At 48.0% G+C, this 15,286-nt stretch overlaps 1 protein-coding gene across 9 annotated transcripts in view; it reads left to right on the top strand.

Moving 5' to 3' along the window:
• The window catches only part of LOC110521825 (microtubule-associated serine/threonine-protein kinase 2), a 167,918-nt gene extending 161,947 nt beyond the window's left edge, over positions 1 to 5,971 (top strand). For all 9 annotated transcript variants that reach the window (XM_036969243.1, XM_036969242.1, XM_036969239.1 and 6 more), the window contains one exon: positions 106 to 5,971. In XM_036969243.1, the coding sequence (XP_036825138.1) occupies positions 106 to 2,204 (2,099 nt within the window). In that variant the 3' untranslated portion in view covers positions 2,205 to 5,971. The remainder of the gene's footprint in view (positions 1 to 105) is intronic.
• The last annotated feature ends 9,315 nt before the right edge of the window (positions 5,972 to 15,286 follow it).

Raw genomic sequence — 15,286 nt, 5'->3', positions numbered from 1 at the left:
ACACGGGGCCACAAACACAAACCTTGCACAAGGTCTTGAAAAGGTCATAAAAGGTGATGATTATAACTGCGTAAAGGTCTGACTGTGTGTGTTGTGTTTTCTCAGTAGGGGGAAACTCGTCTCAGAGCAGCTCTCCCAGCTCCAGTGTTCCAAACTCCCCAGCCAGCTCCGGTCACATCCGGCCCAGCTCCCTCCATGGCCTCGCCCCCAAGCTCCAGCGCCAGTACCGTTCCCCTCGACGCAAGTCAGCCGGCAACATCCCCCTATCCCCCCTGGCCCGCACCCCCTCCCCCACCCTGCAGAGCACCTCCCCCCAACGTTCTCCCTCCCCCCTGCCCAGCCATGCTGTGGGCTCCTCCTCTATGGGCCAGTCTTTCCCCGTGAAACTCCACTCCTCCCCTCCTCTGGTCAGGCATATCTCCAGGCCCAAGAGCACTGAACCCCCCCGCTCCCCACTCCTCAAACGAGTACAATCCACCGAGAAGCTAGCCTCCTCCCTCTCCTCCTCCTCCTCCTCCTCCTCCTCTCCCTCTGCGTCGGGGGCCGGAAGTGACAAGAAGCTGCCTGTAGCGGTGACAGGACGTAAACACAGCCTGGACATCTCCCACCAGGAGTTTAAGAAGGAGATGCTTCAGAGAGACCCCAGTCTGCAGAGCCTGCAGGAGTCCGCTGGGGAGAGAGAGGGGGTGCTGGGGGTGGGGACAGGGGTGGGGGGTCGCGGGGGCCCCGTGGAGAAGGGCAGCCTGCAGAAACACCCCTCCTCCAGCAGGAAGCTGGGGCGTCAGGAGGGGGACGTCGGACCGGCAGCCGGGTCCCTGGGGCTGGCCCCCGGGAAGAGCAAGCTAAAGGACAAGCTGTCAGCCATTAGACAGGACCGGGCTGAGAGGAGGGAGTCACTGCAGAAGCAGGATGCTATCCACGAGGTGGACTCTTCAGAGGACGAGACAGACGAGGGGTCGGAGGACAGCCAGGACGGGAGGGGCAGGAACACCTGTACTTTCACCCCGCCGCTGCTCCGCCCCACCTCCGTCATGGCCACCGCCCCCCGCACTGGACCCGGGGGCACCCTCCCCTCCCTGTGTCTGTCCCCCTCCTCCACCCTGCTGCCCAGCAGAGCCACCATACCCTCCACAATCCCCGAACACAAGCCCACTCAGAGTGCTCCTTCGCTGGGAGGGAAAGACAGCGGCTCAGCCTCCTCAGATGACTGTGGGAGGAGAGAGGGGAAGGCTCCAGACGCCAGCTCCAAGTTCACCCAGAGCCCCCTGTCCAGCACCTTCGCCACACCCGGCAGTGCTTTCATCTCCATCAGTAAGGACACCTTCCTGAAGCCTGCTGCTCCATCTTCACATCAGGAATGGAGGAGCCCCAAGCTACCTGAGCCCAGAGGGAAGAGCAGTAGTCCTGGGTTATGGAGTGAGGAGAGAGACTCTGGCCTGGAGGCCCCCAGATCCAGCCCCACTGGATCCATAGATGGCAGATACATAGCCCACACACCCATCTCTTCCCCAGGCATCACCAAGGAGAAAAAGGAGGCCGACAACCGGAGGCAGGCTGCTGCTGCCGCCGCCGCTGCAGCCTACGCCACCCCAGCCTACGCCATCCCCAGCCCCCCAGCCCAAGTGTCAGGGTCAGAGAGTGGGGTGGATAAGGTTGTGTCCCAGCTAGCCACTGTGGCTAAGAGCTTCCTGGTCCCCGTCAAACTCACTATCCCTGGGGCCAAGGAGGCTTTTGAGAGGGCCAAAGACCAGAACCAGAAACCCTCCGACCCCCCTCACCCCAAGGCCACACCCGACTCACCCCTTACCACTACCACCACCACACCCCTCTCCCCCTCCCCCTTTAGACACCCTGCCCCTCAGCCACCGCCCCGCCTGTCCTCCCAGTCTCCCTCCCGGCAGCCCTCTTACAAAACTGAGCCAGCCCCCCCTCCCCCTCCACAGAGGGCCTCCCCTCCTAAAGACTGTGCCCCGGGGCCCCAGGCCCACCCAGAGAGGCCATTGGTGGGGTTACGAGGCAGTAGGGAGACTCCAGCCATTACAGCTGTTACTGCACCAAGGCAGGGGCCCACCAACACACACACCCAGACCCCTACTGCAGCCTCGGAGCAGCGCAAGAGGCCAGACCCAGCTGCCCCACAGAGACCCAACCCTGCCTCCGCAGCCTCCACCCCACAGGACAAAACCAGCAGCAAGAAGACGTAGCAGAAAACAAGACTCACAAAACACCCATGACAATACAGACTGCTGTCACGAGATTTTAATCTTAAATCCACAAACAACTGCATGTTTGGAAGAGAATAATAATTTATTCAAAACTTTTTGCAACACACAAATCATTATGAGGGAGAGCAAGAGCGAGAAAGAGAGAGCGAGAGAGAGAGTGAGATTGGGGATAGATCTTTGCCCTGACTGTGTATGTCCCAGAGGCATCCAGGCTCGCCGTGCCTCTCTTGTTCTTCTTATTCTGTGTTTTATCATTCAGACATGGATTAATGTTCCTGTGAAATCAGTCTGTGTTTGTTTCTCCCTGCAAAGAAACACAGGGGGGGGGGGGGGGGGCTAGAAATAAACCGTGTTAGTTCACTGATCCACAGGGAAGGATTAACAAACGCCCGCACTAATGTTTTTTTCTAGTAAACTGCCTCGTTACCTTTCCCCTTGTAGTTCCAGTAGTCCGACGTGTGTTCTTAGCTGGCCAATAGATCAGGTCGTGCCTTATAAACAAAATGGCACCCCACCCCACCCCACCACTCCACCCTGCCTGCCTGCCTGCGTGTGTCTCCAGTCGTCCGTGACTGAAAAGGGTGTATCTCAGCAATAAAAGTAGCGTGTGCTTCGCTATCAGTGTAAAATACAGAACAGTCTGTTAATGAAACCATCTGCATTGCTCACGTTTACACACTCAGCAGTTTACAAAAAGGCAAATTACATTGTGTATTATTATTATTACTCCCTCGTGGCCTAACGCTGCACTCTGTCTCTCTAACAGTATAATACTGCAGGCTGGCTAGAGAACCCTCTCGTCCCTGTGTAACACACTATTAATGAAGCGGCTGTCAATGTCTCCTAAAGCGGTGTTTTTGTGTTGTATATCATAGCGCTCCACGGTAAACTCCTTCCCCATCCGCTCCACTGGCCCTTCCATGACTATAGCTGGACCCGCCAAGTGTACCCGAATAGAGCGCTATGTGGGTGTGAGCATGTGTCGTGGTGGCTAGGATACCTAGCCTAGCCATTCACCTTGTAGCTGCATGATAGCCTCACCAAATCCACACCCCCTGACTCAAGGGACATGTTTTTTAAATGATAAAGGAAAAGTAGGATGTTCATATCACAGCCTTTACATAGGATGGACTACAGGTGAGGTGGGGAGGTTCCCGGTGATCCGGTCACAGACTGCCCTGGGGACAACTGGTCGATCTGGTCCCTGGTCTGATTTGATCGCATCTTGTTTGGTCAACCACACAGACCGACGCGGTGATGAGATCAGAGTCAAGTGGTTAAAGATGAGGTACCGTCGGATCTAGTAAAAGAGATTTGGGTTTGTGTACCAGGCAGAAGCTCGATTACCCAGACTCCTCGGTAACCGAGGCAAGGAAGTCAGCTCACAGGTCTGTTTACGGGCCAGTCAAAAGTACTACAGCAGGCACACCAGCTACCTATAAACTGTATTATGACAACCAGTGGTTTTCCACATCCATGGACCATTATCTTTATTTCTAGCCCCTGCGCACTCTGTTTTTATCAGCCACTAAAGGTGTTGATTTGACTTTGTATCTGGACCAACTCGCTGTGTTCTCTGTGTTACGCCTCTTGTCCTGTAAAGCTAGCAGACTTTACTTTCTATATGCGTGCAAGAGTATGTATTGTCGTCTGGCTGTCAGATGTATATATACGAATATTTAAAGGTCTGTTTTTGTGTGTGTTTTAGTTAGGGTAGACTTTGTTAGTTACCTGTTAGTACTGCCTGTCCCTGATAGGCCTGATGCTCGACTGATGTCTCAGTTGGCCTATAGGGTCGGGACGGGCCAGTAGGGGGGTGGGCTTTGCACAACCCTTTTTATCTCTGTCAAATGGAAACTAAATAAAAAAGGGCCAATCAGATCCCTGGCTTTTAGGTCAGCCACGACAATGTCGACCAATCAGTGAGCTGAACACCCCTATGATCTTGTGTGCCACTGCTCTGTGTGTGAGTGTTTGTGAGTGTGTCTGTTAGTGTGCAAAGAGGGGATGCTTTCACGGTGCAAAACTATGGCCATGTGACTACCTACATCGTACATCGAAATTATTTTTGGTGTGCGAGTTCAAATCTCCCTCCTATGCGTGTCGGTCCACAGTGTGTCCTGCAAAGTTTACGTTGCTGTTGGAGATGTTGCAGAGAGCGGCTCTGGGATGACTGAGGGTGAGACAGGACGATATCTGTCCGGTGTCCTAAGAGATACTGTAGAGGTCTGTGCTGTCAAATACCTAACCCCAGACAGACAGACAACCCCGTTGACTGACTGACTGTGGCTTCCAATCTGTGTAATATGTTTACATGTTGTTCTTCTATCTTTCTCATCCGGAGTCCTCCGTGCCACTTGCAATCCACCCCTGTAACAGAGAGTGATCATTATCAAAGCCGACAGCCTTTCCACATGCTAAAGTTTCCCCGGATTATACCAGGGTGACGAGCTTGTCCTGGTCTTTACATGCACATTGTAATGTAAACCTAACCACTGATGTACCACAGACAATGTTAATGTGGAGGAACAGCACGTCATGTTTAAAGGTTGGGCCCTGGTCAAAAGTAGTGCACTATATGGGGAATGGGGTGCCATTTTGGCAACGTCCTAAATCACCTGCAGTGCGAATAGTTGTCTCCTCTCGTGCAGAAGGATCGAGGTGAGATAGGTAGATTAGTTGGTGAGGTATAGGCCTCACAGAGAGCTACCTGCTGTCATTTGTCACAGGGACATATCGGCCAAGCTTAGCGCTATGATTTAACCACTTGCATATTACCCAGGCATCCTCCCATCTGGTAGGCTCTGCAGGTGGTCCTGTCGTTATTGCTACATGGACAGCTGCTATTCTCTCTGATCAATATGAGTGCCATCCTCCACCGCCCGGCGCCAGCCTCACCATCCCCTGACAGCAAACACTTAATGTTGTATCACACACACACACACACACACACACACACACACACACACACACACACACACACACACACACACACACACACACACACACACACACACACACACAGTCCCATGTGTGATGATGATCGTCCGGCCATCTGTCTGATAGTCAAGTCAAGTGTCAGTTTCCCTGGTGGAGTCATTAATCTCTAGCCCAGGGCTGTGTGCTGCCCCATGCTCCTAGCACACACACACACACATACACACACAGCAAATTCAGCCAAACAAAACACTGCCTACGCCTAGCCTGGGACCGTCGCCTCCAATTTTCAACTAGGCCTCCCCCAGAGCCCGAAGCCACGGTAACCACCCGCCATAGGGGCACTCCCTCTCTCTGTTAACCCTGTGTGTAACCTCCACCCTGGACCTCCCAGTGTTTTAACCTAACTAGATCTCTAAAAGACGGAGATCCATCCAGGATGTGTTTTTTACTGTATCCGCAGTGTGGCAAAGCCCATAGCAGTGTCAGGGCTGTCCACCGTCAGTGGGTAGAGACCAATGCCACTCAACTGAACTGAAGGTAGAAAATACAATTGACTCTATACTACGGACTGGACTTCTGGGGGGTTTTCTCGGCCAGTATTTTAATGGGCGTGTGTGATCCTTTGTGTGTACAGTGTGTTTGAAGCTGAAAAGTGTGAAGGAGAGGAGTGAGGGTTCAAAAGGGTAAAAAAAAAAAGATTGCTAGAGTAAAGCCAGTGCAATATCTTTTTATGTTCTGTTGTGGTAAACGCATGTTGTTGTTGTTAATCCTACCTTATCTTAATAATAAAGTTTTTTTTAATGTAACTTTGTTGTGATATGCAATTGTTTATTATTGTCATTATTTCCTTATGAGTATAGTATGAGATGATGATCTGTGGTGCGTAGTGGGCCTCTGGCACAAGATAAATACAGTAAGTACTCTTCATTTTCACCAAATTGATCGACAATGCCATAAAACAATGTATTGTCGGGCATTTGACACCATAGTGCTTTTAATATTCATAGAAATTCCCTTTTACGGCATCTGACACAACAAACTGAAATCACCATTTGGATTTTTACCTCCAATGAATGTTAGACGGAAGACAAGTGTTGATAAATGGATGACAAATGAAACCGTACTCCTGTCCCTGCCACCACTTTAATAGATTACACATACGCCTCTTTACCAAGGTAGCAGCCCTCTCTCTTTCTCTGCTCGGGAAAATCTCGTAAAAAAATTGAATCATTACAACTGCCCTTCCTTCTGAAGCGTTTATTTTTAAAGCCATTTGTCCCAGTCATGTCCACTGTTCTCCGACGGTTAGAAATGACAGTAAATTATCTGTAAACTAATTTTTGTGTTCTTTATCAGTAAAGTGGCCTGCCGTCTGTTAAGTCGAGTGAGGCGACAGTAATGCTCTGTAAATGGAATGATCTGGGGGTTAGACCGACTGTCTGTCTCTCTCTCTCTCCAGCCCTTCTCTGGAAGATTTCTGGCCTCTTAATGGCCTTGAGAGACAGCTTGAAGCAGGGCTGCAGTACATTTTACCCAGGCTAATGTGTACCGCAAGCCTCACCACACCGCCAGGGCCAGAGACGCACGACAGCCAGGGTTCAGGGGTCAGAACGCCTGATTTAAACGACACCACAGCCCGGGATAATTGGGTCCCTTTTCTCCTCCACTTCCCCGTCCGTCCATTCCTCCATCCATCCATCAATCCATCCATAGGGACCTGTCAGAGTGGAGGTGTAAGAGGAAGAAGGGAGGAACCTCTGGGGGATGCCAGCACACAGCCCATAGAGACGGTAGTGAGCTGCACTCTGACAGCGAACAATACCCCCCGGCCTACACCGACACACTACATACACCCACCCGTCACACACAGGGTGAGAGCTAGAGCTGGCTGGTTGACAGCCAGGCGGTGCGGGTGATCGCCTCTCTGACAGAGCTCTACATGACCGGCAAATGCATTCCTGTCGGTGTGGCAATAGGCAGGGCCACGCCACTGCCATCCTGACAACTGACAACCTACCGGGGGAGGGGGGTGGAAGGGGTCGATAAGCTCTTTTTTGTTGTTCAAGTTTTCCTTTTTCCTACCACCCTTAGTCCCTGTAAACCAATGGTTGTTTTCTCTAGGAAGAGGAAAGAAAAGTGGTATCTCTTTCTCCCTATTGCTATAGGACTTTATATCTATCTTTTATCATACAGAAACATTGGGTTGTTCTAGATCCGTTCTAGGGTAGACTACTCACCTGACTACAGTGAAAGGCTAAAGCAAGTTGTTGATTGGCTGAGGCCTGGCAGAGAAGGATGGCCATCGATTGGCTGAGGCCTGGCAGAGAAGGATGGCATCCCATTACTCTGTTCTCTCTAATTGCTCCCCAGTCTGTAGGCACCAGGTGCCAGGTACTTAATGAGGTCCTAATGTATGGCTACTGTACACACACACACACACACACACACACACACACACACACACACACACACACACACACACACACACACACACACACACACACACACACACACACACACACACACACACACACACACACACACAATACACCTGATGTATGGCAACTGTTCGTCTACTCTCTCCCACTATACACCATGACGCCTTGGGGACTATTAGTCCATGAAATGGCTGCCATTGTAAAACGTCATAGAGATGGATTGTTGTTTTAGGTTTTTGTGTGAAAAGGGCGATATACCATTCTTTGTCCCTTTGAGATGTTGAGGAGGTATGCCCATAAGGGATGGACAGAGGTGGGGTAAGTGGTGGATTTTAGAGTATGATAGTTGATGTCTGTGCACCTGTCCTCTTCGTTTGTTGGGGGGGTTGATGTGGGAAGGGGTTAATTAGGTACCACAGATGGGAGTGTGTAGGGTGTGGGCGGAGTCCCTTGTAGGTGGTGTGGCCAGGGTGGGGTTGAGGAGAGGAGGTGTGGAGAGGGGTACGGGCACCTGGGTTCTCTATCAGTGTCTGACTGATTAATTAAGATGTCAGCCAAGATAAAAGATCCCGTCTTCACAGCACCGCTACTCTGCTGCCCTGGAGGACACACACAGTCAGTCTTATCAACACCAACACTGCGTTCAGATGACACAGTACACACCTCATTACCTGCCTGCGCGCACTTCTCTTCCTTTGTCTTGTTCCTCCCTTTACTTCTCTCCCTCTACCACTGTCTCTCCATCTCTAGGTGGTAGGGGTGGTCTAGTGGTTAGTGTTGTACTTGTAACCGAAAGGTTGCTAGATCAAATCCCCGAGCTGACAAGTTCAAAAGCTGTCGTTCTGCCCCTGAACAAGGCAGTTAAACTACTAGGCTGTCATTGAAAATAAGAATTTGTTCTTAACTGACTTGCCTAGTTAAATAACTAAAAAAGGTGTGGTCTAATTAACTTTGTCACTGTATTTTCTTATTGTCAGGCCATAGGCCTATAAATCACAGTTGCAATGTATATGAACGAAAAGGTTAAAGAGCGGTCTAGTGGTCTTAGGCACTGCTTCGCAGTGCTAGCTGTGCCACCAGAGACTCAGCCGGAAGCGACCGGGTGGTCCATGGGGCGACGCACAATTGGCCAAGCATCGTCCGGGTTAGGGAAGGTTTGGCCGGTAGGGATATCCTTGTCTCATCACACACTAGCGACTCCTGTGGTGCACCGGGTGCAGTGCACGCTGACCAGGTCGCTAGGTGTACGGTGTTTCCTCCAACACATTGGTCGGGTTGTGTTAAGAAGCAGTGCGGCTTGGTTGTTTTTCGGAGGACGCATGTCTCTCCCGAGCCCGTACGGGAGTTGTAGCGTTGAGACAAGACAGTAACTACTAACAATTGTATACCATGAAATTGGGGAGAAAAAAGGGGATACAAAAAAGGTTTCAGAGCAAACAACACAATTATCTCAACACATAATTTGTACATTCTTTTTTGGATCCCTCACTTGGCTTCCCCCAGTGATATTACCCACCCACCACTACTGACTCTATGGTACGGCTACCGTTTTATGGCCTCCTAACCAACTGTGCTATTTTGTGCGTTTTTTCGCATTGTTTGTAACTTATTTTGTACATAATGTTGCTGCTACGGTCTCTTATGACCAAAAAGAGCTTCTGGATATCAGAACAATGATTCCTCACCTCGAACTGGATGAAGATTTTTTTCCTTAATTAACCTCTCTGGAATATGTGGGACGGTAGCGTCCCACCCCGCCAACAGCCAGTGAAAGTGCAGGGCGCCAAATTCAAAACAAGAGAAATCTCATAATTAAAATTCCTCAAGCATACAAGTATTTTACACCATTTTAAAGATACATTTCGTGTTAATCCTGCCACAGCATCTGATTTCAAAAAGGCTCTACAGCGAAAGCACCACAAACGATTATGTTAGGTCACCACCAAGTCACAGAAAAACACAGCCATTTTTCCAGCTAAAGAGAGGAGTCACAAAAAGCACAAATAGAGATAAAAATAATCACTAAACTTTGATGATCTTCATCAGATGACACTCATAGGACTTTATGTTACACAATACATGTATGTTTTGTTCGCTAAAGTGCATATTTATATAAAAAAAATCTAATTTTACATTGGCGCGTTACGTTCAGTAGTTCTAAAACATGCAGTGATTGTGCAGAGCCACATAATTTTACAGAAATACTCATCATCATCATAAATGTTGACGAAAATACAAGTGTTATACATGGAATAAGAGATATACTTCTCCTTAATGCAACGTTATGGAAAAAGCAAACCATGCAATAATCTGAGTACAGCATTCAGACAACAAAGAAGCCAAAAAGATATCCACCATATTGTGTAGTCAACATTAGTCAGAAATAGCCTTATAAATATTCACTTACCTTTAATGATCTTATGTCCAAATAGCTTATTTTGTTAGGACGTTTGGTAAACAAATCCAAACGCGTGTTCAGGTCCAGCCGAACGTCGGACAAAACGTTATATTACAGGTCGTAGAAACTTGTCAAACTAAATATAGAATCAATCTTTAGGATGTTTTTATCATAAATCTTCAATAGTGTTCCAACTGGAGAATTCCATTGTCTGTAGAAAAGCAATGGAATGAGAGCTAACTCTCTCGTGACCGCGCCTCACGAGACTGTGGCACTCTGCCAGACACCTGGCTCAAACCCCTCTCATTCGCGCCCACTTCACAGTAGAAGCCTCAAACAAAATTCTAAAGACTGTTGACATCTAGTGGAAGCCTTTGGAAGTGCAAAATGACCCCATTTACACTGAATATTGGAATGGCAAAGAGTTGAAAAACTACAAACCTCAGATTTCCCACTTCCTGGTTGCATTTTTCTCAGGTTTTTGCCTGCCATATGAGTTATGTTATACTCACAGACATCATTCAAACAGTTTTAGAAACTTTGGAGTGTTTTCTATCCAATACTACTAATAATATGCATATATTAGCATCTGGGACAGAGTAGCAGGCAGTTTACTCTGGGCACCTTATTCATCCAAGCTACTCAATACTGCCCCCCCCCCCTGTCACCAAGAAGTTAATGAGTCCGACGCGAAGGATATACTGTTTCTCCGAGACCAGGCCCAAATCCCTGAAATTCATGTGAAGAAAAGACAGGGGACGGGGACAGAGATTGTGAGAATTCGTCGGCAAGTGGGTAACCCGCCTCTACCATCCATTATATTGGCCAAAATGCAATCACTGGAGAATAAACTGGATGAGCTCCGTTCAGATTATCCTACCAATGGGACATTAAAAACTGTAATATCTTATGTTTCACCGAGTTGTGGTTGAATGGCCAGACGGATAATATATAGTTGGCTGGGTTTTCCATGCATCAGCAGGACAGAACAGCTACTTTCAGTAAGATGAAGGGTGGTGGTGTGTGTCTATTTGTCAATAACAGCTGGTGCGCGATGTCTAATATTAAGGAAGTCTTGAGGTATTGCTCGCCTGAGGTAGAGAACCTCATGATATTCTGTAGACCACACTATCTACCAAGAGACCACACTATCTACCAATATTCTGTAGACCACACTATGTACCATAGCCGTCTATTTACTACCACAAACCGATGCTGGCACTAAGACCGCACTCAACGAGCTGTATAAGGACATAAGTAACAATGAAAATGCTAATCCAGAAGCGGCACTCCTTGTGGCCAGAGACTTTAATGCAGGAAAAGTTAAGTAGGTTTTACCTCATTTCTACCAGCATCTCACATGTACAATCAAAGGGTAAAATTCTCTAGACCACCCTTACTCCACACAGAGAGATTCATACAAAGCTCTCCCTCGCCCTCCATTTGGCAAATCTGACCATAATTCAATCCAGTGACTTGTTCAATACGGAAGTTGTCAGATGACGCGAATGCTACACTATAGGACTGTTTTGCTAGCACAGACTGGAATATGTTCTGGAATTCAACCAATGGCATTGAGGAGTAAACCACCTCAGTCACCGGCTTCATCAATAAGTGCATCGACGACGTTGTCCCCACAGTGACCGTACCTACATATCCATACCAGAAGCCATGGATTACAGGCAACATCCGCACCTAACTAAAGGCTAGAGCTGCTGCTTTCAAGGAGTGGTACACTAATCCATCCGGACACTTATAAGAAGTACCGCTATGACCTCTGACGAACCATCAAACTGGCAAAGCGTCAATACAGGACTAAGATTGAATCCTACTATCCTACTGCTTTGACGCTCGTCGGATGTGACAAGGCTTGCAAACTATTACGGACTAAAAAGGGAAACCCAGCCGCGAGCTGTCCAGTGACGCGAGCCTACCAGATGGGCTAATGCCTTTTATGCTCGCTTCGAGGCAAGCAACACTGAAGCATGCAGCTCCGTAGCCGATGTGAGCAAGACCTTTAAACAGGTCAACATTAACAGACGGATTACCAGGACGTGTACTCGGATCATGCGCGGACCAACTGGTAGGTGTCTTCACTGATATTTTGAACCTCTCCCTGACCGAGTCTGTAATACCTACATGTTTCAAGCAGACCACCATAGTCCCTGTGCTTAAGAAAGCGAAGGTAACCTGCCTAAATGTTTTCAGCCCTGTAGCACTCAAGTCGGTAGCCATAAAGTGTTTTGAAAGGCTAGTCATGGCTCACATCAACACCATCATCCCGGAAACCCTAGACCCACTCCAATTCGCATACCGCCCCAAAAGATCCACAGATGACGGAATCTCAATTGTGCTCCACACTGCCCTTTCCCACCTTGACAAAAATAACACCTACGTGAGAATGCTGTTCATTGACTACAGCGCAGTGTTCAACACCATAGTGCCCTCAAAGCTCCTCACTAAGCTAAGGACCCTGGGACTAAACACCTCCCTCTGGAACTGGAGGTGGTAAGGATAGGCAACACTTCTACCATGCTGATTCTCAACACGGGGCCCCTGCATGATTAGTCCCCTCCTGTACTCCCTGTTCACCCACGACTGCGTGGCCAAACATGACTCCAACACCATCATTAAGTCTGCTGATGACACTACAGTGGTAGGCCTGATCACCGACAACGATGAGACCGCCTATAGGGAGGAGGTCAGAGACCTGGCAACGTGAGCAAGACAAAGGAGCTGATCGTGGACTACAGAAAAAGGAGGGCCGAACACATCCCCATTCACATCGACTGGGCTGTAGTGGAGCAGGTCGAGAGTTTCAAGTTCCTTGGTGTCCACATCACCGACGATCTATCATGGTCCAAACACACCAAGACAGTCGTAAAGAGAGCACGACAACACCTTTTCCCCCTCAGAAGACTGAAAACATTTGGCATGGGTCCTCAGATCCTTAAAAAATTCTACAGCTGCACCATCGAGAGCATCCTGAATGGTTGCATCACCGCATGGTATGGCAACTGCTCGGCATCCGACCGTAAGGCGCTACAGAGGGTAGTGAGTACAGACCAGTACATCCCTGGGGGCCAAGCTTCCTGCCATCCAGGACCTATATACTAGGTGGTGTCAGAAGAAGGCCGAAAAACACTCCAGTCACCCAAGTCATAGACGGTTCTTGCTGCTACTGCACAGCAAATGGTACCAGAGCGCCATGTCTAGGTTCAAAAGGCTCCTTAATAGCTTCTAACCTCAAGCCATAAGACTGCTGAACAATTAATCAAAAGGCCACCCGGACTATTTACATTGCCTCCCCCTCCCCCTTGACTAGCCTGTACCCCCGCACATTGACTTGGTACCGCTACCCCCTGTATATAGCCTCGTTATTGTTATTTTATTTTGTTGCTTCTTGTGACAAATAGTATTTGATTTGATTTGACACACACACACTCTTCACCTGCCGGCCAAGAGCTGTGTGCTGCTTCCTCCAACTCTCTATGGTTGAGAAGAAGCTGAAACAGCCTTGAAATGCAGTTGTGTGTAAATACATGGTCACAGTGTTGTTTATATGATGCGTTTTGATTATTAAGAATGTTTGTATTATTTGTGAGCCATGACTCCTGCTACCTTTATTTCATTATTGGAGTCATCCAGGCTTATGCATTAATATGCACTGAAAGGTATTGGTCTCACAAGGCAGATCTGTTGGTTGCTGGCCTTTAAATTGGTGATCATGACCACCAACTGTACGGGGGGGTTAAAACATTTGTGGTGTGGTGGCATTAATCCACTCAAGATAAAACAAAAATTATAATAAAACAACTAACGCCCACTCCTTCAGCTATTCAAACTTCCATAACTCCCTCCCCAGGCTCTGTGGCCTGAGAGGGTATCACTGCTCTTGAATCACCTCATGCAACTCCTTCGCTGAGGAATCACTGTTCAAGCAAACGCCATCCAGCTGGAGGAGAGAGTGTCCTTGCTAGTTGCACGCACAACCTCCCTCACTCCAGGACAACAAAGCTCTTTAGTGCGACAAATCCAAGATGGCAGCATGTCAAATCGTTTGTCTGTGACTAGTACATTTTAACTTATTTTAACTTACCTATTCATTTATGGTTGAGTAACTTCCTTGTTGTGTAGTGCAAACTATTTTGTTTTTGCTGGTGTAAAGATTACGGGTCCTCCTCAACTCGGCACTTCATTACTTGAAGTTTACCAAAGTAACCCTATCTCTGGCTGGCCTGAGTGCCTCCTTCGTCTGCGGAGTGTCTTGTCCAAGCTGCTACTTTTTGCTCTCCACCTGGCTGTCAGTGGCAGCTTCAACAATCCCCAACCCGTTCTCTCAATCGACCTCAACACCCAATCCACTCACATGCGCAAATACTCACATTCAGACTGATACATACAAGCTGTCCCTCTCTCCCCTCACCTTCGTTGGCCTCTATTTTTTACATTTGTCAGAGAAAATTATAACTTTCGTGGTATTGCTTTGTGCACTGACTTTACTGAACTCTGGAGAAAACTAACATTGTCGCTGGGTGAGGACATCTGACAATGTGCTCTCCCGTCCATTAGACATGTTGTCTGCGGGAACTCGTTATTTTTCACTCGGTCCACTCATCCAAGTGCCGATGTATTTGTGGCATGATGTGAACAGTACGAATTTGTGTCACTACCAAAGTCTAATGGTTTTAAATGACTGTTTTGTATTGTCTGGAAACTCACTTGTAGAATTCGCTTGCAGTAGTATCAGGTAACGTGCAACCTAACCCTGGCCCTGATATGTAATGTCTCCAAACCCCCTCTGATTTGTATGTATGTAAAAACAAAATTCCCTGTAAGTGTGTCAAAGTCTGAAACTATTTGTAAACAGTTGGAATTTCTTACTTTGAATCTTGAGGTTTCAAAGGGTCTCTCTATAACTGTGATTGGCTGTTATTGACCCCCCTCTGCTCTCGATGATGCATTTTCTTCTCTGGTGCACTTTATCTCTAAACTTCTTTACAGTGAAATGATCTTGATTGGTGATCTCAACTGGTGTTGGTTAAAGCCGGAGTCTGTTTTGTAATTCTATGAATCTTACCCAGTTGCTTAACTCACCCACTCGCCCAAATCTTAAATGCCCAGATAAACCTAGCCTGATTGATTTGATATTGACAAATGTTCCACATAAATATTCTGCGGTTGGGTTTTTTTGTAATGATTTAAGTGACCATTGTGCTGTTGTTGCTGTTAGAAGTACTAAGATTCCTAAGACAAACCCACGCTTTATTCATAAGAAAAAATTG

The sequence above is a fragment of the Oncorhynchus mykiss genome, chromosome 30 (assembly GCF_013265735.2).
Source record: "Oncorhynchus mykiss isolate Arlee chromosome 30, USDA_OmykA_1.1, whole genome shotgun sequence".
Classification (NCBI taxonomy): Eukaryota; Metazoa; Chordata; class Actinopteri; order Salmoniformes; family Salmonidae; genus Oncorhynchus; species Oncorhynchus mykiss.
Note: the sequence above shows the minus strand (reverse complement) of the source record. Positions and strands in the feature narration are given on the sequence as shown.